General features: G+C 34.4%; 1 protein-coding gene across 5 annotated transcripts; it reads left to right on the forward strand.

Moving 5' to 3' along the window:
• The first annotated feature begins 60 nt into the window (after positions 1 to 60).
• Positions 61 to 22364, forward strand: LOC105488961 (5-azacytidine induced 2). Of its 5 annotated transcripts, XM_011753516.3 has the most exons (9): positions 63 to 200; positions 4553 to 4637; positions 5500 to 5720; positions 7509 to 7631; positions 8097 to 8196; positions 9252 to 9400; positions 13724 to 13782; positions 19192 to 19310; positions 21435 to 22364. In XM_011753516.3, the coding sequence occupies exons 3-9, from the start codon at positions 5505 to 5507 to the stop codon at positions 21851 to 21853; spliced, it is 1185 nt and encodes a 394-aa protein (XP_011751818.1). In that variant the 5' UTR covers positions 63 to 200; positions 4553 to 4637; positions 5500 to 5504; the 3' UTR covers positions 21854 to 22364. The 5 variants fall into 5 exon arrangements, with proteins under 5 accessions (XP_011751817.1, XP_070946884.1, XP_011751818.1 ...); XM_011753515.2 differs by lacking the exon at positions 4553 to 4637 and having other exon boundaries at positions 61 to 200; XM_071090781.1 differs by lacking the exons at positions 63 to 200; positions 4553 to 4637 and adding an exon at positions 338 to 718.
• Positions 22365 to 25752: the final 3388 nt, after the last annotated feature.

Below are 25752 nucleotides of genomic sequence, written 5' to 3' on the forward strand. Positions count from 1 at the left end.
CTGCCGAGTCAGAAGAAATGGGACTGCCTCCGCGGCGCACCCGGTGCAACTCCCTTCGCTGTGGAAGCGGCGGTGTCTTCGAAGAAACCGGAAGCCCGTGGTGACCCCTGGCGACCCGGTTTGTTTTCGGTCCGTTTCCAAACACTAAGGAATCGAAACTCGGCGGCCTTGGGGGCGGCCCTACGTAGCCTGGCTTCTGGGTGAGTGACTCGCCAGGGCCGGGTGGAGGTTAGGGATGCGGGCAATGCCGCGGCCAACCTCCGTTGCTGTTGCTGGTCCGAAGAGACACGTCATTTTTCTCTTACTCCCTCCCGCGCCCCCTCCTTTGACTAGGGAGCGGCCCACTCCTGGGCATCCCTTTCCCCAGTCACCCCCACACCCAGCTGTCCACACCCCTTCCCCTGTCACCCTCACCCCCAGCTGTCCAGGCCCTTCTTGGTCATTCACTTCTCTAATTCCTCCTTTTCTTACTGGGGCGCCTTGAGGGTTTTTTTCATTCGTTGGGACTGCCAAATGCTTCTTTCCGATACAAATTATCGGAAAGAAAAGGGGGACGTTGGCTAGGACGGCACTCCCTGGGGCATCTGAGTAGTGAATATCGACGTCCTGCACTTGATCGAGGGCTAACAGGTATTCGTCGTTTCTCCAATGTCTAACCTGTGTACGGTATTCATTCCAGCCTTCGGCTGTTTGTTGAGTAATTACTACTACGTGCAAGGTAAGCTAACACCCTCTACACACAAGAAACCCCAATACTCGAAAGCGAGATAAAATCCCCCGGAAAACTCTTAATACCAATCAAACCTCAGTTGCTCCAAGACGTAATGGAAATTTGCTAAGGTAATCAAAGACAAACGTACCAGGATTGAAATTAACCCTTGCTCCTTAAGTATAGAAGGCATTTTGGTTTTTAGATTGGAATATCAAATTGGATTGAGCAAGATCTCAAGGCACAATTTCATTTCTCTAAAAACGCCATATCTAATTGCCCAATCTTGTGATCATTCCATCATCTGTAAATTGAGAACAGTGCATCATTTACAGGATATTTACAAAATTTTAATGTGATACTGTTTGTAAGCGAGACGTCTTACGCAAATAGAAGGTTTTAATATTAAAGAGACAGCATAACACAATGGGAAATGACACTGGATTAGGTCAGAACACCAGTATCTGAATGCTGATTTTTCCACTTACTTGACAATGGGGAAAGGCTAAACTTCCTCATTTTCCTTATCTCTGAAATAGGGGTAATACATACTCTAAGTCACCAAAGCATAGTTTCTAAGAGTTATGGTGGCTCTGGAGTCAGCTGCCTGATTTTCATTTCTGGCTCCCCTACTTTCTAATGTTTTCATGTTTCAATTTCTCCACCTGTAATCTGAGGAGATTATTTACAACCTCGGAGGTATTACATAGATTTACTGAATGCTTATGAAGAACAAATGAGAGAGTTTCTCCAGAAGATGAAGCATACTGCTTGGTGTACCATAAACACTTGGCTACTGTTAATTACCAATGCAGAACCCTGTCATGTTTATTAAGTAAAATGATGAAGTTTTTTTATAATCCGTGAAGTAACAGGACCAATCTAACTTTTTTCTTTTTTATGGCACTTATATTCAGAGTGCAAGTATAGTTGTCTTGTACTGTTAGAAAATAATTATCAGTAACACCAGTAACATTGAATTGCATTAGAGGTATTACTGTATGAAAGGAATGAAAAGAAGTAGACTGCTCTTCATACCTATGCTAACTGTGGAAGAGTCTTATGATTCAGTGCAATACAAACTGATTTCTGGACTAACGCGGTTTGTTGGATAACTCAGTGAGTCATAAAAATGGAACTGAAGTTTTTCTTCATGTTGTATATAATGCTGAGTACATTTTTGGACATTTACTGAATTACAGGTCATTTTATTGCGAATGTACGCACATGAGAGATGATGTCTTGAAAAGAGGTACTCGGTGACCCGTCTTCATAAACTAGTTAGGCTATTTCCGCCCCTATTTCATTACAAATAGAGGAAGGGGAATAAGCATTGGTCTGTTCGTCTTCATAAGACTTAATCCTTGCTCCATAGTATTTTGACTGATTGTACGAAATGGGTTCGGGAATATCCTAGCTTTTCAGAGGTAGAAAGGTGATGAAAATTCTAAATATGATTTACTTCAGGAGGCAATATTGAATAAAGAGCCTACCATCTAGGCCTCGATTCAAGCTTCAGTTTTGTCACATACTGCTGGTGTGAATATAGGCAATTTATCTCACCTCTTTGAGCCTCAGTTTCCTCATTTATCATGGTGCTAATACCTTCCTTGCCAAGTTTGGTGTGGACTTGAGATAATGTGTGTACCATACGTTTTATGCAGCTCCTGGCATAAATGTGAATTCCCTTCTCTCTGTTTAGGTTGCCATTCTGTATTTGTATTAAACTTTTGCCTTCACAGTTTAGTAAGGTGGCATCTTAGTGATGTAGTCTAACCCTATCATTCTAGATAGGTGGGAAAATTTCGATCTAGAGAGGTAAAGCAAACTAAACTATAATCACGGTGGCAAATCCTAGACTAGAGTCTGTGTTTCTGAATCCTGGGCAAGTGTTCTTTATGACATAGTTATGCCTTGTCCATATTCTTCTTAGGATAAGCAGAATCCCTTTTGTATTGCCTCTCCAAATGTTGTATTAAGACCATAGACTTAGAAGACAGCTTATTTGGGTTCACGTCTCACCGTAGTCACTGATTAGCTGTGTAGCTATAGGTAAGGTATTTAACTTTTCTAAGACTTTGTTCATAACAGTACTTAGCTAAGTGGTAGAAAAATGCATGTGACTGGAAGTTAGCAAGCTGTGAAGGTGTAAGTACAGTAAGTACAGTACAATGAAAATAACCATTTTCTTCACGTAAGAATACAGTCTTAAGAGACATTTGCTCTTTTGTGGCATCTTCTTTGAAAACCACTTTTTCTCCCCGTTCCCTCAGACCCCCATAGCGTTCTGTTGTTTCAAATTTATTACCTACCTTTATGGTATAATAATTATTTTTCTGCACAACTCTGCCTCTCACTCTGGGTTTTCCTTGCTGTGTAAATGATTGTTTCATGATAAAAATGAACAATAAATCACAGCTGAGCTAGTTAGAACTTTCTGTAAAACAGAGGTGCATGAGCCCTAATCTTTAAAATACACAAACTGCAGGATATCTGTTTTTGACTTTGTAGAGCAGTTTATGTTATTTCTTGTTTTCAGCTGTCTTTAGAAAAAATCCACATCGAATAAATTCTGCCCATTGGGTTGAGTATTAAATTATTTAAGTCAAACATCTATGGACACAATTTTACCTCTCCTTAAACCGAACTGCATTCTACAGCTTACCTAGCCATCTAATGCTTATTTAACTTGCTCTCCTTTTAAGGGGAGAGTGTGTGTGTGTGTAAGAGTCTTTCTTATATGAAGATATATATGCATACTTTCAGTTTGCAATATGAGAAAAACCTGTACTTTTCTTTTGAAAAAGTACAGGTTTTTGAAATAACGGGAGTTTCAGCTAGCAAGAGCATGACAGGAATATGTTTTCTCTTATTATGGAATATCATTAAATCTGGAGACTGAAAAGTAAACTCTTTTAGAGGAAGAAAACTTAAACTTTTCATCATTGGGAGCAAATACAGCTTGCATCAGAAGCAGCATGAGTTAATTATGGTTCTGAGAATCTGCCACTTTTTTGGTATACTGTAGGTAGCATAGTATATTCTTGTTCTTGGACTTTATTGAAAAACTGGGAAAGATTGTACCTTAAGAGTGGGAATTGTCCTGTGTGGTTAGAAAATGTTAAATTGATGTTAGTGAAGATTGACTAGATGGCAGGTTTTACCTACTCAAGACTTGTAGCGTACACATTGATTTTAACCTGCCTTGCTTTTTCCTAGATGCAAATTGCTTAGGTGCTCCCAACTGTTGCTTTAGTTGACAATTGGAAGTTTTTAGTTGTACAATTAGAAAAGCAAAAATACAATGATATAAGACCAGACCCAGAAAAACACAAAACCTTTTGTTGGTATTCATGTGGTCTGAAATAAGGCAAAAGAAATGTTATAGGCATTAGTTGATACGAGAAGGGAGATTAGACATTTTGGAAGAAAGCAGGCGTAGTGAAACGGGTTGGAAACAAGGCTGTAGTTAAATTGTCTATGTTTACATCTCAACTCTCCACTTACTATGCTACTTTGGAAAAAATACTTAAATTCCTCCTACCTCAGTTTCTTCATCTATAATGTTCTTGAACAGTGACTGATGTTAGTAAGTAACCAAGTTTTATTTCAAACAAGGGATAGTTAAAAACTCACTTTCTAGTAATAATTACCTAAGATACATGAAATTCAATTGATAATCTTTCTTTAGAATGTTATATTTAGTTTTTTATTTTAAACTAAAAAATATTTAAAAGAACTTTTTGGGTTCTTTTGCATGATCTAAAGTGCCTCTTATTCTTTTTTTCCCCGGAGGTCTTAAAAGGTTTTAGCCACAATTTCTCCTTCCATCATGTTTTTCAGGAACATAACTCTCAGAGAAGTAATGCTGAACCTAACAGCAAACGTAGATGTTCAGAGCAAGTCAGTTTTTCGTTAAACAATGAAGGTAACTAGCCTCTTAGGTTTTGAAGTCAGAGTTTGATTTGAATCCTACTGTACCCACTCTTCATTCAGTAATCAGTATTTATTGAGCAATTTTTACACAGTGATGAGATGGGGACACAATGATGGGCAAAACAGACATAGCCTCTGCCCTCACAGAGCTTAACATTCTTCTAGATTTAACGGGGCTAATCCAACTTTCTAAAACCTACCTATAAAATATAGATGATACCTATTTCATAGAATTGTTCAGATAATTGAAAGAGATAAAATAATGTAGTATATGATAGTGGGACATATTGGACACTCAAGTGTTGATTAATTTGTCTTCTAAATATACAACAAACATAACCAATTACTGGTATGGAAAGATAGAGTATGCTTTAAGACTTCTATAATATTAATATGTTGTAATGAATTATACTCAGAATTTTTGAGAAGTTATAAATTGAGAAGCTATAAAACTTGCTACTAATAGATCTAAGTGGAAATGTTAGGAGAAGGAATATTTGGGGATGAAGTATTTTAAGAAATTTTGATTGTTTTAATGAAGCTGATATTTCAGATTTTTATAGAACATATTAACAATTATAGTTTTAAGTGGTTTATAGATATCATTTAATATTCTTAAGATTCTATGGGGTATTTGCTATTATTCCTTGTACTTTATAAATAAGGAAACTGAAGCATAGAGGTTAAGCAACTTGCCCAAAGTCAGACACTAAATGGTAGAGTTTAGAATATAACCCAGGCAGTCTGGTTTTTAAACATTGTCCTAGTATTTACATTATTCTAACTATAACTTTTTTTCCTTTTCACTTATTCAGTGAGACATTTGTCATTCATATTTTTTGTCTTTTAAACAGCTGTCATGGATGCACTGGTAGAAGATGATATCTGTATTCTGAATCATGAAAAAGCCCATAAGAGAGATACAGTGACTCCAGTTTCAATATATTCAGGAGATGAATCTGTTGCTTCCCATTTTGCTCTTGTCACTGCATATGAAGACATCAAAAAACGACTTAAGGATTCAGAGAAAGAGAACTCTTTGTTAAAGAAGAGAATAAGATTTTTGGAAGAAAAGGTAATTTTTATCTTTTACCTTCATTGTGTTTGTGACATAAGGAATAATTCGAAATATTTGAAATTTTGAATACTTTTTGTGCTGTCTTCCATGATTGTACTAAATTTCCAAGAATAACTCACTGCTAATCTGAAAACTCTGGGCATTATACTTATCCTGTATTTCACGTACCATGTACTTGTACCTGTATCTGTAGGAGAGGATTTAATAACTTGGAATTATATTCCAAATATTTTTATTTCATTTTCAGGTTTACTTACCTTCATAGCTGTATGTATTTTATTCAGAATTTTCAAATCTGGGCAAAAAAAAAAAAAAAAAAGATACACTGACAAAAGATATTAAGTATCAAAGGAGGAAGCTTCTGGAACATTGTCCAATAGGTTTAATAATGTATTTACCAGGGCTGAAATATTCACTTCAACATTCTTTCTCTTGTTTAACACATGTAATAGGAATAATGCTTTTAACTGATAAACTGATGTTTTCTGTTTACCTTTCCATGTACAATTGTGACACACCTGTTATAGAATATATAAGTAAGGTAGCTGATTCAATGTAAAGCACCAATCTACTTGGCTTTATATATGAGGAATATTCTTCAGTCATCCTTTTGTTTTTGAGTTTTAAAGTTTTAACTTAGCTTAGTTTATATTTTTTCAGCTCAGGTCAGAGCATTTTTATCCTACAAAGAGCAGCTACCACAAAGGATAAAGAATGCATTGTCCTGTATAATGGAAATTAATTATCCAAGGAAATGAATTATCCTATATAAAAAAAACTTGAAGATGGAGCTTGGTAGAGTTTGATTCATTTTTGGTAGGAAGTAAGAGGAAAGGAGTCGGTTGTAAAATAATTATAATTTCTTTGTATTGATATGAATTATGTTTACTTTAATGTTGATTATGTAAATTTGTAACATACTGGGATACAGTGAGAGAAGGTAACATTTTGGATCATGTAGCTTTATTTTAAAGTTTAGTAGAAAAATGAGATTTTATGTATAGTTAACATTGGAAATATTTCTGTACTTCATGACCAACAATCCTATTAATTCCTATTCTATAATATGAAGGATTTAATGAATTAACACGCACATCTATTTCTTAAAAAGTCAAGTATGCCTTGGCTGGGCACGGTGGCTCACAACTGTAATTCCAGCACTTTGGGAGGCCAAGGCAGGTGTATTGCCTAAGGTCAGGAGTCCGAGACCAGACTGGCCAACATGGTGAAACCCCATCTCTACTAAAAATACAAAAATTAGCAGGGCGTGGTGGTGCGCCTATAATCCCAGCTCGTCAGAAGCTGAGGCAGGACAATCACTTGAACCTGGGAGGCAGAGGTTGCAGTGAGCTGAGATCGCCCCATTGTACTCCAGCCTGGGCAACAAGAGTGAAACTCAGTCTCGGGAAAAAAAAAAAAGTCAAGTATGCCCTAAGGTGATGCTTTTTCTCCTGAAAGTTAGATACTTTTAATTTGAAAAACATCTAAGCACTGTGCATCACATCTATACTCTGTTGTAGTTATGATTTAATGTGATAAAACAGATACCATGAATTATAAAATACTGATTAGGTAAAAGCATAGAAAACTTCAAAAAATATTCTGCACATTTTTGCTTTCTTTGTAAAGATTAATTGTGTGGAAATGAAATACTCACCTAATGAATCCAGGCTTTATCCCCTTATTACAACAATTCAAGTAAGATATGGAGCCATCAGAACACTGACTTATTTTTTATCTATAGAATACTCTCTTAAGCTTTCTCTTTTAATTTCATACCATTAGCTAATAGCTCGATTTGATGAAGAAACAAGTTCCGTGGGACGAGAACAAGTAAATAAGGCCTATCATGCATATCGAGAGGTTTGCATTGATAGAGATAATTTGAAGAGCAAACTGGACAAAATGGTAAGTTGGTTTGAAAAGAATGACATCTGTATTTTGGAAATGAATTTTCTCCTTCAAGAGGTTTAAAATTAGAAGTAAGTTAAATATTCACATTTAGTAATTAAAATTTTGTATATATGCTCAAGGCAAAATGGAAATTTTAGTAATATTTTAACTTATTTTTATGTAAAATATTTAGTATGTAATGATGTTTAGGACTTAAATATGTCTAACACCACTGACTGACTTTGAAAAATTATGACGTGGTAGATTTAGTCTTTTTTTTTTTTTTTTTTTAAGCCAGTGAATAATGATGTCCTAAATTAGAAAAAGAAAAAAAGAGATTTCTGAGAAACTGAGTTCATTTTCTCACCTTGCTTTTAAAGACAAGAATGTGTTTTTTTCAATATCTACCTGAAAATTGCAATATAATACCATCGTGTAGATTTTATGGAATGTAATTTGGCATTTTCCCTACTTAACTAGAATAAAGACAACTCTGAATCTTTGAAAGTATTGAATGAGCAGCTACAATCTAAAGAAGTAGAACTCCTCCAGCTGAGGACAGAGGTGGAAACTCAGCAGGGTATGCCAGTTACTTGTTATAAGTATTCCAACAGAATTAGCATATTTTTCCATTTATTTGTAATATCAACAGTTTTCTGTATCCATATGCTAAGACCTTATTTTTTACCTTTTAGGTTTATGTTAATTTCTCTGTTCTACCTTCACATAATATCAACTTCCTTTAACTTTTCCTTAGCTATATATTGCACTTTTCCTAGAGAAAGTGTGATGGTTTTTATTCAGGTCTAGGTTGTGATGAAGCAGAAGAGGAAGAGAGTAGAAGCGCAGGAGCAAGCAGCAGAAGTGAAATCACCTAGCCCGTTGGTTGTCCCGGCTTCTCTTTCTTACTGAGCATCTTGCCCACGGTTAAACACGCTGCTGTGGAGTTGTTACAATTTCTTTTTCTTTCCGAAGGTTGTTAAAAGGTGCAGATGAAATGTTGGGGTGGAAAGTTGGATCTGGGGCATATGGATGAATATAGCCTGTTCCCGTGAATATTCGTTCTGATGAGACAAGCTAAGAGTGGGCCTCTGAGAGACCTTTTGATAGGAGATTGAGATGCGGTCTCTTAGCATAACTAGTTGGGGCTTTTTGTAGCTAGAGAGACTGAGTTACTAATTAAAGAATAAAGCAGTATCCAGTTGTATTGAGTTTCTGCAGTGGAATGTTTAAGGATAAATTGTTTTGACATCATACTCTGAGCTTGTTGGTCAAACTTCGTATTCTCTGAGAGGACTAGATGGAATGATTAGCTGAGCCTCAGTTTATTCAGTTTATTATTTTTGTCACTGTTTTAACCTTATGTAGAATATTGATCTGTCTGCAATTTTAGCACATGCTTGATTTTAATGTAGTTGTCTTTAGAAATTCTAAAACAAGATTGCTAGATTTCTTACTCTCCTTAGCATAAATATTTGAAAGTATTAATAATTACTGTTTTTAAAAAACTATTGATCATATATGTTTTATGATAGTTTTTCTGTTATCTACATTTTACCAGAGTAACCTATTTTTAAGAATTGCAATCAATGTGGAAGGAAAAGATAACAATTCCATTGTCCATCCTTTTTGTAGTGATGAGGAATTTAAATACACCTTCATCAAACTGGGAGGTGGAAAAGTTGAGCTGTGACCTGAAGATCCATGGCTTGGAACAAGAGCTGGAACTAATGAGAAAAGAATGTAGCGATCTCAAAATAGAACTACAGAAAGCCAAACAGACGGTATTACAGAATTACTAAATCGAGAAATTCAGTGTTCTTTGTACATCATATGTAGGATTTATAACTAAGTATGTATTAAACCATAGCGTTAAAATAAATTGTAATTACTTAGAGAATAAAAAAATTCTTGTTTATCTACCTCTTTAAGCATTTCTGCTAAAATTTGACATGCCATATACTTTTAGTCTGTCACAAAATTAATTTTGTTGTTTAAAAGGTTGATTTTTAGTAAGCTTATTAGTTTATTATAACTGTTCTTTCAGACTCTTTCCTTCAATTTCCTTGTTATTTTTTTCTCTGTAAAGTTTAAAGAGTACTCAGGTTTTAAGTCCTATATTATTTTACTTAATAGTTTCATTAATTTATATATCATAAGGGACAACTCAAGTTTTAGAATTAAACAAAACAACATGACCAACAAAGAAAACATGACAGAGCTTACTTATTTTCAAAAGACTAATACTTTGGGGCATCTTTAACTACCAGCAAATAGCTGAGAATTTAAGAATTGGAAACAATAACAAAAACCTGCCAAGTTGCTGAAGTGTGTTTAGCCTGAAGTCAACCACTAAAACAAGCTGCCTCTTAGGTCCTCACCAAGAGTCTATTTGCCCAATATTTTACACGAGGTTCTAACAAGCTTGGATCTATGTTTTCAGACGTCATGACAGTGTTGAGATTAAAAGAAGAAATGATAAAGTAGCAAAGTAGTGTGACAGCAGTGCACCAAATGCAGATTTTAAATAATTATTACAAGACATTGAAAAGCTTAGTAGTCTGGAGCAAATAGCCATTTTATGCATTCATGTGTCTCAAAGTAAGGTATAACCAGTTACATAATTGTTTCTGCACTCAACCATTTTGCCTACCAAAGCATTCTAACACTATCGAGGAATTGTGTTTCTTATTTCTTGTTCCTCTGGGATACTGCCACCTGAAAGGGGAACTCCATCCCATACTTCCTGACTGCTTTCCAGATTCTGCCCTGAATCTCAAGTGTTCTTAGATGGAGCTGATACTTCTTTCTTCTGTAATGTAGTTTTTATGAGAGGTGACCACTCGATAAGAATGAGCCAGACATTGAGAATAATATAGCACTCTGCCTAGTCCTTGGCCAAATGAATTCCTCTGAAATGGGCAATGAGAACTCACTTTGGCACCCCCATCCCTGATAAAAGGGAAACACTACAAAAATTATTGTCATCTCCCGCTAGAGCCAAAGTGGTTTTTTTTCCTACTTGACATATAAAGTTGATTGTTCCCAGCTTTGAGCTTGTGGCCACACACCACAATTCCTTCAAAGACTCAGCATCCTTGTTCCACAGATCAGTTGCTGTCACCACTGAGAAGCCTCTTTTCAAAAGATGGGTCTACAAGAAAGGATATGCACCTTGAAGTTCTGAATTATAATTGTCAGTATTTATATTCTGTTTGAAAGGAAATAATTTGATAGCCTTTATACGTGATGGATATTTTGTTGTAGTGTAGGAAGCAGTACCATGGAATCGGAAACTTAGCTCTGAATTTTGGTGTTGCTTATTAACTGTAACATTAGGAACACCATTTTACTTTTTGGAAGTTGTTTTCTGTAAAGTAGACATTAAATACCTTTTTTCATGAAGGTTAAATTAGTGTATGTAAAGCAGTTATTAGGGCCTTTAGACGTCTTCTAAACCAACTTTATTTACTGATCTAGTATCTCTTTTACTTCTTTGGCCCTAGAGTCTGTACTTCTTGCAGGATCAACTGTTTCTGAATATAAATGGCTAGAATATTAGGGGACACAGTTTTATTCTCCTGATCAAACATGACTGTCATGCTCACAGGACTTAGTATATTAATCACAGCTAGTTAGCATAGTGGCCATTATATAGTATGTTCAGTAGATAAATGCTTTTTTAAAAAATTTGATTAGAGTAATCCAGAAGGTCAGTATTTTTAGGTATTTATATGTATTGAAATTTCTATTCTTAGCATTTTAGTTATTATTTTCCACTAGATGGTGCTAGGGAATAAATTTGCTTTTAGTTTAAATTCATCTGTCATAAGTAACCAAATCACAGAAACAGACTTCTAGAGGTAGAAGAAATCACTTTCTTTAAATGATGACTAAATTATGTCTGAGAGACAAGAAACTTTTAATAGTTAAGATGAGCTAAGAGAGGAATATTGAAAAGGCAATATTTATAAGATGGCCCCCACCTTCACAGGCATTTATTAGGGGTAGGGTGAGGCTGTGAAGTTAAAAAGGGCTTACTCAAACTAAAATAAATGAACAAAGAAGAGGAAGAGTGGAAATAACAGTTTATCAAGGGTTCCGAGTTGAAATCTTGATGCATACTTGCAAATCTTCTTTCAATGATGTTGCTGGCCAGAGTCCTCTTGGATACACGAATCTGAGAGGAAGCCAAGGAGAGAAATTTATGTTCACAATACTCTAGCCATATTACTCTAGCTCACATTACTCTAGCCATATTAACAAATTTTGTTTTTTTTAAGATGACACTTTCAGTGAAGCATTTTATAAAACCTTCTGAAGTATGTAATAGCATCCTACATGGATATAGTAGTGTTTTTTTTTGTTTGGGGTTTTTTTTTTTTTTTAAGTGTTTAGTGAGGGAATTCAGTTCATTAGTATGTCATGTTAGTGAGGTTACAGGGGCAGTTCCACTATGGGCTTTTTAGACTTTCTGTGTCCCCTAATATTCCAGCCATTTATATTCAGAACAGTTGATCCTGTGAGAAATACAGACTCTAGGGCCAAAGAAGTAAAAGAGATACTGGATCAGTAAAATCAAGTTGGTTTAGAAGACGTCTGAAATCCCTAATAGCAGTAGCCCAGTTAGAGATTCACAGTGTGCTGTCGTATGTTAAAGGTTCTGCTGTATATAGAAACCTATATAACTTGAACATTGTTTCCCAAGATTTCGTAGCCATGGGCTTCACCTTATATGAAACTCCCACATCATATGGCACTAGTTGGGGAACAGATGCATTATCACCTTTAGGACATAGGCAGTCTATTACTAGCAACAAAAGCGTCTGAATACTAGATACAGTCCCTATGAGCTTACTGCTGATGTACATTAGAGTCTCTGAATTGTTAGATAGTAGTTGGAAAAACATTTTCCCACTCAAACTGTCAAATTTTTTATATTGTTGGCTTTAAAAATGAAGATTTTCAATGAACATGTATGCGTAAGTATATACTAATTTTTTTAAAAGATTTTAATTGATGATATGAAGATACTATAAGTGATCTGATCAGATTCCATTATTTCCTGCAAGGAACAGGAAAAACAAGGTCCAAGGATATATGTCTTGTTAATGGTCAGACCTCCCGGACCTGTGGGCCAGTTCTGGGCCAGTTCTGTTTCCCCTCTCCATGGGCTCCCTAAGATTTAATTTAACTGTTAAGAGTATTAAAATCAGAGATCCAGAAATGTTTTAACTCCTGTAAGATTAGGTATTTTTCACATTTTACTCTCAAGTTCAGAGTACTTATGAAGTCCTTGTGTTGCTTTTTAATGTTTCACTGCAAATTATATAATTTAGATTGTATTAGTAAGAAATAATAAAATTAAAATTGGTATTCTGAGCTTATACTGGCCACATCTGCCAGTAGAATTAATACCTGTGGTAATCATTATTTGTTACAGATCGTTAAATGAGAATGCATTGCAAATAAGTGTGTTAGAGTTGTCTCAAACATACTAAGTCCATTTAAAAATATCTTCTGAAGGTTCTTTCTGTCACATCTGCAAACTAAATAAACTAAATTTAAAAGCATATAGGGACTTTATGATGTCCTCGCCAGGTCATTTTTAATCCATGTGGAAGGAGGAAATGTATGCTGACATTTTAAAACAGTAACCTGTTAAAATTCTGGTGTGTTTTTGGTAGTACTACAAAAAGTAAAATACCAAAAAACTTCCATTTTCCCATAGAATTCATTCACCTGTACCATAAGTAAACAGAAATGTGATAAATGTGTAATACTTTTTTGAATATAGACTTCAGATTGGTGTCTTCAGAAATATATTTTGTAAGATTACAAGGTCTTTTACAAAATGAGAGCAATTTTATTCTTTTAAAGAAAATTAAAGTATTAGCATACTTTAAATTATTGGAAGTGATTTAGAGATATTTGTTACAGATTGGAGGTGTTTCATTAAAATTGAGTTTAAAATCCAATTTTATTCTTTGCACTTACAGATATATTCTGTAAAACCTGAAACATGTCTCTGGTAATGTAAGAGCTGAGACTAAATAAAATGTAAAAATTACAACTTTTAAACTTCCTTTTTTTAAAACAATTGACAGGATCCATATCAGGAAGACAATCTGAAGAGCAGAGATCTCCAAAAACTAAGCATTTCAAGGTATGACCATTCTTCAGCATTAAAATAATACATCGTCCTCTTCCATAAGTCACTTTGTGTAGGTCCTTAGATTTCTTTTATGACTTAACCCTAAAAACAAAAAATGGATGTTGTTTGGATACTGAATGTAACCTCTGATCACAATATATATATAAAATAAAATTTAATTGTTAATAACAGCTTTGAATTTAAGTAGCAGAAAAATGGGATGCCTTAAACTTTCTGAACATTTAGTAATATTTTAGGTATGATTTTAGGGAACTAGCTTTGTGGAAGTATTCTGTAATACTGAATTTGTACATGAAGAATTATTCATTATCTATATACAATAACATTCCTTTGTCTTAAGAGCTTACTTGGCCGTTGTTAGTCTTTGGGATAGCATGAAATTTATTTTGTTTGTTGTTTGCTTTTTGAGACAGAGTCTCTGTAGCGCCGCCTGGAGTGCAGTGGCGCAATCATGGGATAGCATGAATTTTGAGGACTGTTCCCTCTTCCCATAAGAATAGAAGTAGCCATCAGAGTCCATATACTTTTTCAACCCTTTTTCCTCAAATACGTATCATTTTTACTTAAGTAACTTCAGTTCTGTGTTTTAAACTATCTAATAATTGTTGTTTCTACTATGTTAAGATAGCCTCTCTACATTGTTACCCTCCATCCAATAAAAAATAGTGATCTGACTTCATTGTTTTGTCATTTGGTTTCCAAAGTTTACTGACCTAAGTAAATAATGTGAATTGTGTCAGGCCAATTTCTATCAAAAACCTGCTTGAGAGAAATGATCAATTAGGAAAAACAATCTGAGGAAATGACATACAGCCATTCTTCTAAATCAGGGGTTGGCAGACTTTTTCTATAAAGTGCCGTCAGTAACTGTTTTATTCGGCTTGTGAGCTGGCAGTACAGTCTCTGTTGAAGTTATTTAACTCTGCCATTTGAACAGTACTTCAATTATGCCTTCGAATTTTATCTAAGTTTACTGCAAGGAAACTTTTTCTTTGTTTTGAAAAATGTGTCTAGTATAGTGTCCATGTAAACTATTTCTGAAAATTATCTTGTCAGTTATCTTCTTTTCTCCTGTCAACCTAGGGTTCCCCTTATTTTTCTGTATTGTCCTTTTTGTAAGCCACTTCTAATCAGCTTAGAAAGGAGTAAAGAATGAATAAATATCAGCAAGAGAGATCAAATACAGGGGCTATATAAATAGTACATTCGAAATATGTGATATAGAATGGAATTTCTGCTTCCATTCATGGGAGATTACATAATTTGGATCATATCCACTAAGAATTTCTTGAAAACCTGACTCCCCCAAAAAATACCTGTTTGAAGGCATCAGATAACTAACAGATATTAAAATCTCTCTGTGCCAGGATTTGGGGAAAGCTGTAGTCCCAAGGAGACGATTCCGTTTTCAAGGCTGCAAAGCTGTAATTGTGGCTCCAGAGTGTAATCTCGCAGTTCTTTAAAGCTCAGTATCAATTCAGAGGAGTTTTTAGAAAGAATTGCCTTAAATTCAGTTTAAAAGTTACTTTGTGTTAAATCCGTGTCAACAGATGTATGGAAAGAATTGTGTAATTACAGCGTGTCCCAGTGGCTCTCTCAGTGCTCATATACACTTGTGTGTTTTTGCAAATTGGTTTGCATTTGTATCAGGTAGACAATGTGAACTGCAAAACCAATTAGGTTTCTCTCTTCTGGTTATATATTAGAAAACTTAGAACCAGATTTGTGGCCTACTGTTGGTAAACTTTTATCATGCATTTTTATGTTAGCCTCATTCTCCACTGCATTTTGTTTTGTATTTTTCGCCTCATCATTTCCGCCTGTTTCCAGTTTATGTTCTTGTGTTTTGTTAATCTTTGTAAGTTACTTCATCCACTTTTAAGAGGAACAATTCAGATGACAGATTGGTTTACTATATTGGAGAAAGTACATAGGGATATTTCCATTAAACCATTAACTAAAGGTTTAGATATTTTTAAGGAATAATTTTCAGTTATTTGGATAGCTTGCTTTTTGGGAACTCTCCTTTTTTGTATTTCTTCCATCATATTGCCAGGCAAATGAGGTAGTATACTGATTTGTAAGACAGAGTGAACCTTTTAATTACTGGAGGCCTTTTGTATGATACTCCTTGTATAAAACATCGTTTAACAATAATAACCCTATCAGAAATTTAACCAGTGTCTTGCCAGTTCCTGTTTTGATTTTGGCTTTAGGTTGATTGCTTTAGTTTTTAAACCAGATCTAGATATGGAGTCACTGTACTTCTTTTATTCATCATCTGTAAACTTATATTGTGGAACTGTGTTACAGATGACTTCCTAAAATGTAAATTCCAGGTTTAGGAAAAAAAAAAAAGATAAGTGTTTTTCAAGCTCTTCTGTGTTTCCTTAGTGCTATGAAATTTTATTAGCTATAATAAGCATTGTAAAAATACGGAATAAGAAAGAACATACCAATAGCAGAGTGCATTACACACAATAAGGGTAAGTATGGTTTCTTAGAACTTTGGGTTGCAGTGTGAAATGATTCTTGCTGTGCCTTGCAATAAAAAATGAAAGCCACTTGTTTGGGGGGAACCACAGTTCTCAAAATACACACTTTTAAGTCTATAACTCTTGGCTAAGAATATCCCATAGTTTAATTCTACTGTGGTGATGGAGGATGTAATAGTTCAGTAAATTTTCAAATGCTAAAGAAAAATATGTATGGCTGAAGCAGAAACTCAAGTAAGTGGATTTCTCTTATACAAGGAATAGTTATTTCTGTATTAAAGAGTTCCAGATATAGTATCAATTAAGAAAATGGCTTTTAGATGTTACACTTTGTAAGCAGGACGTGTACTCCCTCCTTCAGTTGTGGACAAGCAGGTTTCATTTAAAAGTCAGAGATGTGAAGTTTTATACTGAGAAGTATAAAACTTATACTGAGAAGATTGTGTTGGCAATCAGCATATTGTAGGTGTGTGATAATTGATGATGATATGAAAAATGTTACTCTAAAAGGGCAGTGATCAGTCATCAGACCTGGTAAGTGAAAAAAAGCTTTAAACAGCAACATGGCAGACTGCAGTAGACTTCTCAACCCATTTCCTCGTGTGTAAAATGAGGTTACCCACTTTACCAAGTTGGTGTGACAATGTGGTGAAGTGCCTAATATTAGTGCTCAGCCATTGTTATTTGTGCTTCATCTGTTTTTAGAGTTCTCATTTGAGAAGCTTCAGTGTTACATTTCAATCTTTTAAGTAGTTGTATAAGTTCTTTATAGACAACTGTATACATTAATAGCATTTTGCTTGTGGCATTTAAAGCAAAACAACTAAAGTTTATACTCCCAATTGAGGAACTGTGGTGAGGATAGGAGGGTCACAATCTATATATTGTCTTTGAAATACCTAGATAAGAGGTTTAATTGGAAGCCTGCTAAAAATTAGGGATGACGACTTGCCTTTTCTAGTATCATTTAAATGATGGTTTAAACATTTTATTCAAGTAGATAGAATTTAAAATAATTTTTTACACACTTTGAAGATTATAGCACTTTAATATTAACTGTAAACTGGGAAACACTAACTGCAGTTACTTTGTTATCCACAAGAGGGTGAGCTATACTTAGTAATAATTTTAGATTTGCCTATCTGTAGTTTTAAATTCAGGTTACATTAAGAGCAAAAAACAAGAAGACTACATGTGTATTAAACTGAGTGACCTAGTTTTTAATTAAACCTAAGTTTTAAGCAGTCTTCACTAAATTGAACTGAAAAGTTTGTATTAGGCACTGTAAACACCATTATTAGAATTGTTTCTCTTCTTTTCTGTGCCTAGCTGTGTATTTTAGCTCTCAGACTGTCTTCAGTATTTGCTGTTTTCTCTAAAACGGGCTCTGATTTACTGTCTCACGCCAATAATAAACTATTTGTAAGCTGTATTATTCATACCATGACTGAATGAATTAGCACATGTACAGTGTTTACACTTACTGCTATATAATGTGAATAACTCTTCGGAAAGCGTACAGAATGCCCAGAATTGTACCAAGAAACCAACAACTCTCTTCACACTTAAGACAGGTTCCTGTGTGAAATTCATTGTAGCAAACATCTCAGATGTTTTTTGGTGAAGTAGACATGGTTAATTTTGTGAACTAATTATTTGACCCCTATTCAAAACTTGCAAAAAGCCCTGTGATTTCTAATACACTACAACTTAACAAATGATGTTTACAAGAAACTAAAGCACATTTTTCTTAAAAGCAGTGTAAAGTTTATTGACAAAAAGGTATTTCACCTTACATAATTCAAAATAATTATATTTTATAGATTATATATTAAATATAAACTATATTACTTCTGTAATTTGAGATATTAGATTTCAAAAATGTTGTCCTTTTGAAGTTTAAGTGTTTATGGTAACACAAAAATTGAAGCATAAGGTGACATGTTTGTCTAGTTTGATTTCTGTACTACTAAAATTACACTAATATCTCTAAGGGGTAATAATTATTTTTTAATGCTATTAGTCTTATACTTAATACTTTGTGATATTCCTGTACAACAAAATGAGAATATATGCTGAAGATTTTAATTTCATTTAGTTGGTAATTAAGCAGCAAAAAAATAATAATGAATATCCAAATATGAATGTTTAATGGAAAACAGAATCTATAAAAATTAGGTTTAAAATCACTAATTATAATTTCTTAGATAATTGAGGTAAAATACTTTTAATTATAAAAATAGGAGAGGCATTTTTGAAGTTTCCATTTCTGTTTCATATAATCCTCCCTCTCTAGCTTCTTTTTCCTTACCAGGAAATCATCTGGCTCTTCATGTCTTGTGCTGTCATGTCACATTGGTTTAGAACCAACATTATGAGACAGCCCAGTCAGACATAAAGAATGTAATACATGAAACCTAAATTTTATTTTAATGTGGACTTGGATATATATTCAGCAGTTGATATATCATTTCAATTCAGTGCCAAAACAATCAAAGGATAAATACAAATTGATCCATATTTGAATGAGTGTAACTTTACTGTTAATCAGATTTGCAAATAAAGAACATATTTCTTACTACTTACTAATTAATAGCTGCACATTATAGCCTAAAATCTCAGTTCTGAGACTCTGCAAGAAGCTCTCATCTGTTATATTTATTTTTATTATACCCTGTTTAATATCATACAGTTAATTGCTACATATCAGATGGACAGTATTATTCTTTCAAGATCTTTTCACTTATTAATGCCCTAGTTAAATATCTTTCAATTGTTTATTCAATTTACATCATCTCAAAACTAATTGGAGCAGAAATTTGATCTGCATATTTCTAAAGTTATTCCCTTTTGTCTATAAAAAAGAATGATGAGTATTAACTTTTTGTAAAAACATTGATTTCAGTGATAATATGCAGCATGCATACTGGGAACTGAAGAGAGAAATGTCTAATTTACATCTGGTGACTCAAGTACAAGCTGAACTACTAAGAAAACTGAAAACCTCAACTGCAATCAAGAAAGGCAAGTCACTGTTTACCGGAAACCACTGATTCCAGCCAAACTGCCTGAAGAGCAACTAGCTGTCGTATCTTATCAAAATCTCATCAAATGAGAGATTGATAAGCCAAAGTATATATAGTATGTTCGCAGCCTACCCATTCTCTGCTTTGGCTTCAGTCTCATACTGGTCAACTTCACACATAAAGGTGTTGCTGATGTGTTTTTTCTTCAGTACTGTATTCTTTTCCCCTTGTGGCTTTTCTCAGCCAAGTGTTGCTTATGTGTATAAGACTGAGGTGTTAAGTTTGCTCTAGTTGACCTTTTACCACAGCTACTTCATATATTTAAAAAAAAAAAAAAAGACACCAAAAGCAAATTTTCATTCCAGTGGTACAGAATACACTGGAGACCTAGCTTTTTAGGTTGTTTTGAAAAAAAAAAAACAAACAAACTTTGATTCATTATTTGGGTTTTTGCATTTCTTATAAGCTTTTCTTTCCACAAAGGATATAGCTGATTACAACGAAGACTAGGTGTTCTCCCCTTATGCCCTTCAAGCAAACAATTTTCATTGCTTTGCCTTTCATATTCAACTGCTTGACTGATTGAACTTTTTGAGTTTTGTGTTAACTAGTAGTAGCTACTTTCGCCAAAGCTATTTTTATACCTTAGAGAAAAATCAGTACATTTGTACCTAGTATTACATAACAGGTATATTTCTGAAAAGTTGTGTGATACAAATTTGAATGCCCTAAAATTTACTTTTTAGAAATGAGGTAGGACTTTTTATAAAAAATAATCACCGTCTAGTTTAAAATTACTTACTTATATTTCACATTGTCTTAAGAGGACACAAGGGGATTGTGTCATAAATACTTGTCCTCAGGAGTGTTTATTAGTGAGGAAAAATGTTAAACTTTGGAAAGGAAAATTGAATTTAGAACTCCTTTTCATTTTTAGAGAGTTGGTTACATATAAATCAGGGAAAATAATATGGTGTTTTAGCAAGTCTAGCTTAATTTTTGGTTCACTTTGTCCTTGAGTTTTCCAGTGGCCAGAGTTATATCTGAGACCAAAGGTTGATGGTACAAATAAGATCTCTCTTTAAAGGGACTCACAAAGTAATTCTGCATTGGGTTTTCATTGTAGCTTTGTTTACATGATAAATAGAACTACCAAAGAATAGTAAAGGAGCAATGCTCTTTTCATACTTGGACATGGCTTATCCTTGTGTTCCTTCCTAGCTGATTAATAAGGTATTTTTCAGTGCTTTGGAACGTAAGTTTTTTAGCACATTTCCTATGACAGTGGCAGGCTCAAGGTCACCACTCCTTATACAGAACTCATTGCTTTGAGGAGTACAGAGATGAGACTAGAACAACCTTTCTCCTGACCTTTGTATCACCTTTTTTCCAAAGCCAAACACTTCACTTCCAGTTCTCCTCCATCCTTATCCACCCTCCCAGGAAAAACAACGAGCTTATTTTATAATGTCGTTCAATCTGTTTATTCTAAAATTGCATGAAGTCAAGCCTTTGTTACTCTTGGCCATCCTTCTTGAGCTAAGGATAAACTTACCTTTCCACACTGGTAGGTGGAGCTGGAGGGAGAGTAGAAACCTGTATTACCAACATGCTGGCTGTGGTGAAATAATAGCTTTTAAGTAGTCTTTTTCTAGGCCATTGCATTTGTACAAAACTTTTTTTTTTTGGCTAATTGAACTATCTCAGTCCCCACTGACATGTGAACAGTCTGCAACCCTTCTCCAGCTACAGTAAGAGCCAAGAACAGGATCTTTATATGTATTTTAACTGTATTAGTTTCCAACTTTAAAAAATATGTAGTTCTTCCTCTTTTAAAAGCTCTATGACATAGTTGGGACAGGAATTCTATATCCATTCTGCAGACAAGGAAAGAGACATCAGGAGCAGCTAAGAGATAAATATCTAAAGTCACAGTAAATTGCTGATCCAGGATTAAAACTCAGATCATCTGTCATCTCCTAGTCACAGTGCCTCAATGATCACACTAACTTGGAAATGTTAATTTCATCACCAGTTCTAGAATTCAGTCAAATTAGTGAAGTGTTACCGAATTTTATGATCACAAATGTCATCTGACATTTAGTCTGTGTTTTCTTTTTAGCCTGTGCCCCTGTAGGATGCAGTGAAGACCTTGGAAGAGACAGCACAAAACTGCACTTGATGAATTTTACTGCAACATACACAAGACATCCTCCTCTCTCACCAAATGGCAAAGCTCTTTGTCATGCCGCATCTTCCCCCTTACCAGGAGATATAAAGGTTTTATCAGAGAAAGCAGTCCTCCAGTCATGGACAGACAATGAGAGATCCATTCCTAATGATGGTACATGCTTTCAGGAACACAGTTCTTATGGCAGAAATTCTCTTTCTCTGGAAGACAATTCCTGGGTATTTCCAAGTCCTCCTAAATCAAGTGAGACGGCATTTGGGGAAACTAAAAGTAAAACTTTACCTTTACCCAACCTTCCACCACTGCATTACTTGGATCAGCATAATCAGAACTGCCTTTATAAGAATTAATTTGGAAGAGATTCACGATTTGACCATGAGGACACTACCTCTTTCAGTGGTCCTCCCAAGAAATTATTTAACAAACTGAAAGGGGATTTCGATTAAAATTTTGCAGAGTTCTTCAGTAACTATATTTGAACATACTGTACAATATTTACAAAAACCAACATAGTTGGTTTTCTAGTATGAAAGAGCACCCTCTAGCTCCATATTCTAAGAATCCGAAATACACTACTCTACTAATTAATAAGTAAACTTAAGGTGTTCTAAAAAGAGAACTCTGCCTTCGATAATTGTAAAATTTTGCCTCTCAGAAGAATGGAATTGGAGATTGTAGACGTGGTTTTACAAAGTGTGAAATGTCTAAATATCTGTTCATGAAAATAAAAGGAAACCATGTATGTTGCTTCAGATTGCATAATGGAAAAAATGGCAATGTGAACAGGTTACATTTCTGTTGGTACAATGCATAAAGATACTGAAAATATAATGAAATAAAAGCATCTTAGGTTATACCATCTTTATATGCTATTGTGTTTCAATATTTAAGATTTAAAGTGATTTTTTTAGTCACCGTGTTTTGTTGATAAAATTTTAGAATGGAAGTTTGAATTCTAAGACTTGAAACAACCTGATCATTGAAGCCAACTTTGTCCCAGTACATTCCTTAAGTCCTAATTGGGGGAAAAAAAAAAAAAAGGTGAAATAGTTGAAAACCTCTGTTAGGTGTAAACAAATGATTGTTAACCCTACACACCATTCAATTGGTAGTATAAAGAGCATCACACAGATTTCAGTCTAATCTGCCCCTTCAGTGGGCCATAATATAAACATAAATGTATGTGTGTAATGATAAAAAGTAATTTTCTTCAAAGGGACTACAACTGCTCGTGTAGAGCAGCTTCTAAATTGTTAGACTTTGTGTTGAAATGTAATATATTTATTGAGAAAGTGATTTTAAATTAGAATTTTTAATCATAGAAATCAAAGTTTGGGCTGTATTGATATTGTCAATCATGAAATGTCCACACATGCTTATTCTAAGTGGCCAATTACTTGTAAATAAAGAAGGAAATAACAAAGATGGCTTCACATGGAAATTTATCTAAATTCTTTCAGGGTGGAGATTTACTTGGTTCATACACCTTTTGCCTGAGTTAAAGTATTTCATGTAGGAGGACTTTATCCTTTTTGATAGACAGTTTCATATATCTTGGACTCAAAAGAGTATCTCAGATCTCTTCTACTATATTACTGAATAGCATACATACATAGACAGTGTTCACCATTCATCAGATATTTTTTTCTTTCTATTATCTTACACTTATTCAAGCTTGTCTGTGATTAATGGAATTGGTGTCAGATGCTGGAATTTATTCTGACCAATGAACATACTGACTCAGGGGAGTACAATCTCCTGCCAAGTAATAGACCCAAACCCAATATGCATAAAACAAATACAATACTCCAGGCTTTAGCTGAAGGAAGCAACTACCTGTGTAATAACAAAGCAGCAAAAACTATTTCTCATGTGGCTGCATAGGCTGTATATTGTATCTGATCTCTAATGTAGCTTACTGGTTTACCTTTTTTAAAACCAAAATTGGAAATTTTCCTTTGTAAAGAAAAAAAGTCTTATGAAATAATTGCTTGATTAATGTTTTGAAAAATACCAAGAAATTGTTTAATTAAAATAAATTATTTTTGTTTGAAATTGAAGTGGATGTGAAATACTGTCCTTGCCTATATATCTCAAAGTCTGGTACTAATTGTTAGTTGTTAATATGATTCATATAATAGACATTTGTTAAACCAGCTTTTGAGTGGAGAAAATTATTTTCCATTTAAACAGTACAGTGATGATAGCTATCAAACAGGTGTACTAAAGTCAGTGACTGTGACAGTTTAAAGTGCTAGACATATGATGTATAAGGTTCTTTAGTAAGGAAAGATTAACCAAAATTTTTTTACCCAGCTAGAAGTTTTTAAATGTACACTTGATCATCTCTGCTCTAGGTAAAATTCAAACAAAAAAAACAGTGGCCCATCTGTAGCTTATAAATCTATTTAAAATTGAATATGTTGACTTAAACTAGCTGAAACTTGCTCTCAAGAGCTTCCTTTGAATCTTTATATTTCTTTTTATAAGGTTCAATTCAGTACATCCATAAATCGACAGAATGAAGAGAACATAAATAACAAAAAGCCACCTATTCCTTCCTCTTGCTCCCTTATTAGCTCAAGTAAAATTTACATCTGTAAGACTTATCGAGTTGCTGCCAAAATGGAACTGAATTCTTAAAAGCAGGAACGTGCCTATGTGAAACATTAGAAAACCAAAATAAATGGGAAAATTCAGACTTGAAGAACTGAATCATGTGACAACAAAGTACTGATCTTAATTCAGAAAGGCTACTTGGAGAAGGTGTATGTTAAGGGGTAAAAAGCCTGTGGGTTATCACATATTAACAGAATAATATCAACAGGCACCCATAAGCAAGCAAGACACAACTGAGGCAGATGTACCAGGTGAAAAAAATCTTCAGTATGGATACGCATGGGTATTCTGAAGCCTACAATGAATGGTTTTAGTCTTTGACATGAGGATGAACATATTATTTATATTATATAATCTAATTTGGCTTCTATGGGGAAAGCAACATATACATAAGTGAATTTTCTACATGAGGTGGGCTACTTCTGATTTTAAAGCTGTAAAATAGTCACAGATTGTGTATTTCACTAGCTTCTTAAAGTAACCTTTCCATTATCTCTAAAAACAGGTAACTTCCTGTGCTCTAGGAAATGCACCAATACCAAAGGTCAATGTGGAAATATGGGCAGGTTTGCCCCTATGCTATGTGGTCTCTAGATTTCTGTATTTGCTTTGCTTTTGTCCGCTCTAGTAATCTTCTTCCTTTTGATCTGTGGCCTGGGAAAATGTGGTTTCTTTGTATTACAAATAAGAGTAAAATAGTTTTTTGAGTGGTTCACTCAAGAGTAAAGTATGGAACTTGAACATTTATTGATTCTTCAGTGTCCTATTTAAGTTCTTTCTTAAAAAAAAAAAATCTCTCAGATCTATTTCATGGGATTAGGGAAAGTTAAACCTTGTCTTAGTGGGTAGTAATTTCTATTTGTGCTTTTAATGAGGATTGTGTGAAAATATACATAAAATATACTTATCTTGAAACTAGTTACAATGGCTGTGGAAGAGTTAACAGCTCATGGGGAAAAATAACTTTTAATATAAAAGTTCAAATTATTAAATTGGGACACAAATTTTTTATACTACTGCCTGAGTCCATTACTATGTTACAGGATGGTAATTCACTTAGAAAGGTAACTTTTCAAAATGAAAGATTAAAGGACTCAGTAGCCAAGTTATCAGGTTAAGAACGTATGTTTTAGAAAATTCTACATCAAAGATGTAAGTAAAATTAATTCATGTAAGTATCTCCTTATCTATGGTTCTGCTATGGTTTGAGTGTGTCCCCCAAGAGTTCATGTGTTGGAAACTTAATTGCTAATTTAACAGTACTAAGAGACCGAGCCTTTAAGAGGTAATAGGGTGATGAGGGTGGAGCCCTCATGAATGGATTTATGCCGTTATTGCAGGTATAAATTCTCAAGAGAGCGAGTTGTTACAAAAGCTTGCCCACACTTGTTCGTCCTTCTGTTTTTTCACCCTGTTATGTTTTGATGCAGTATGAAAACCCTTGCCAGAAGCTGCTGGCAAATAAACTCCAGAACTGTAAGCCAAACAAATTTTTCTTATAAATTACCTGGTCTTGGGTATTCTCCCAATGGACTAAGATAGTTTCCAAATGAGCCTGTACTACTACTAACAGTAACTACCAATATAAGAGCATCCACCAGGTCTGAAGCACCGTCTTATATGCTGTACG

Source organism: Macaca nemestrina, chromosome 2, assembly GCF_043159975.1.
Source record: "Macaca nemestrina isolate mMacNem1 chromosome 2, mMacNem.hap1, whole genome shotgun sequence".
Taxonomy (NCBI): Eukaryota; Metazoa; Chordata; class Mammalia; order Primates; family Cercopithecidae; genus Macaca; species Macaca nemestrina.

What these genes read in the sequence shown, in the direction of transcription:
- LOC105488961 (XM_071090781.1), top strand. Translation starts at nt 649, where the DNA reads ATGTCTAACCTGTGTACGGTATTCATTCCAGCCTTCGGCTGTTTGTTG. An exon ending in AGAGCAAACTGGACAAAATG is followed by an intron (nt 7,632 to 8,096) that starts GTAAGTTGGTTT and finishes CTACTTAACTAG; the next exon opens with AATAAAGACAACTCTGAATC. An exon ending in CAAAAACTAAGCATTTCAAG is followed by an intron (nt 13,783 to 19,191) that starts GTATGACCATTC and finishes CATTGATTTCAG; the next exon opens with TGATAATATGCAGCATGCAT.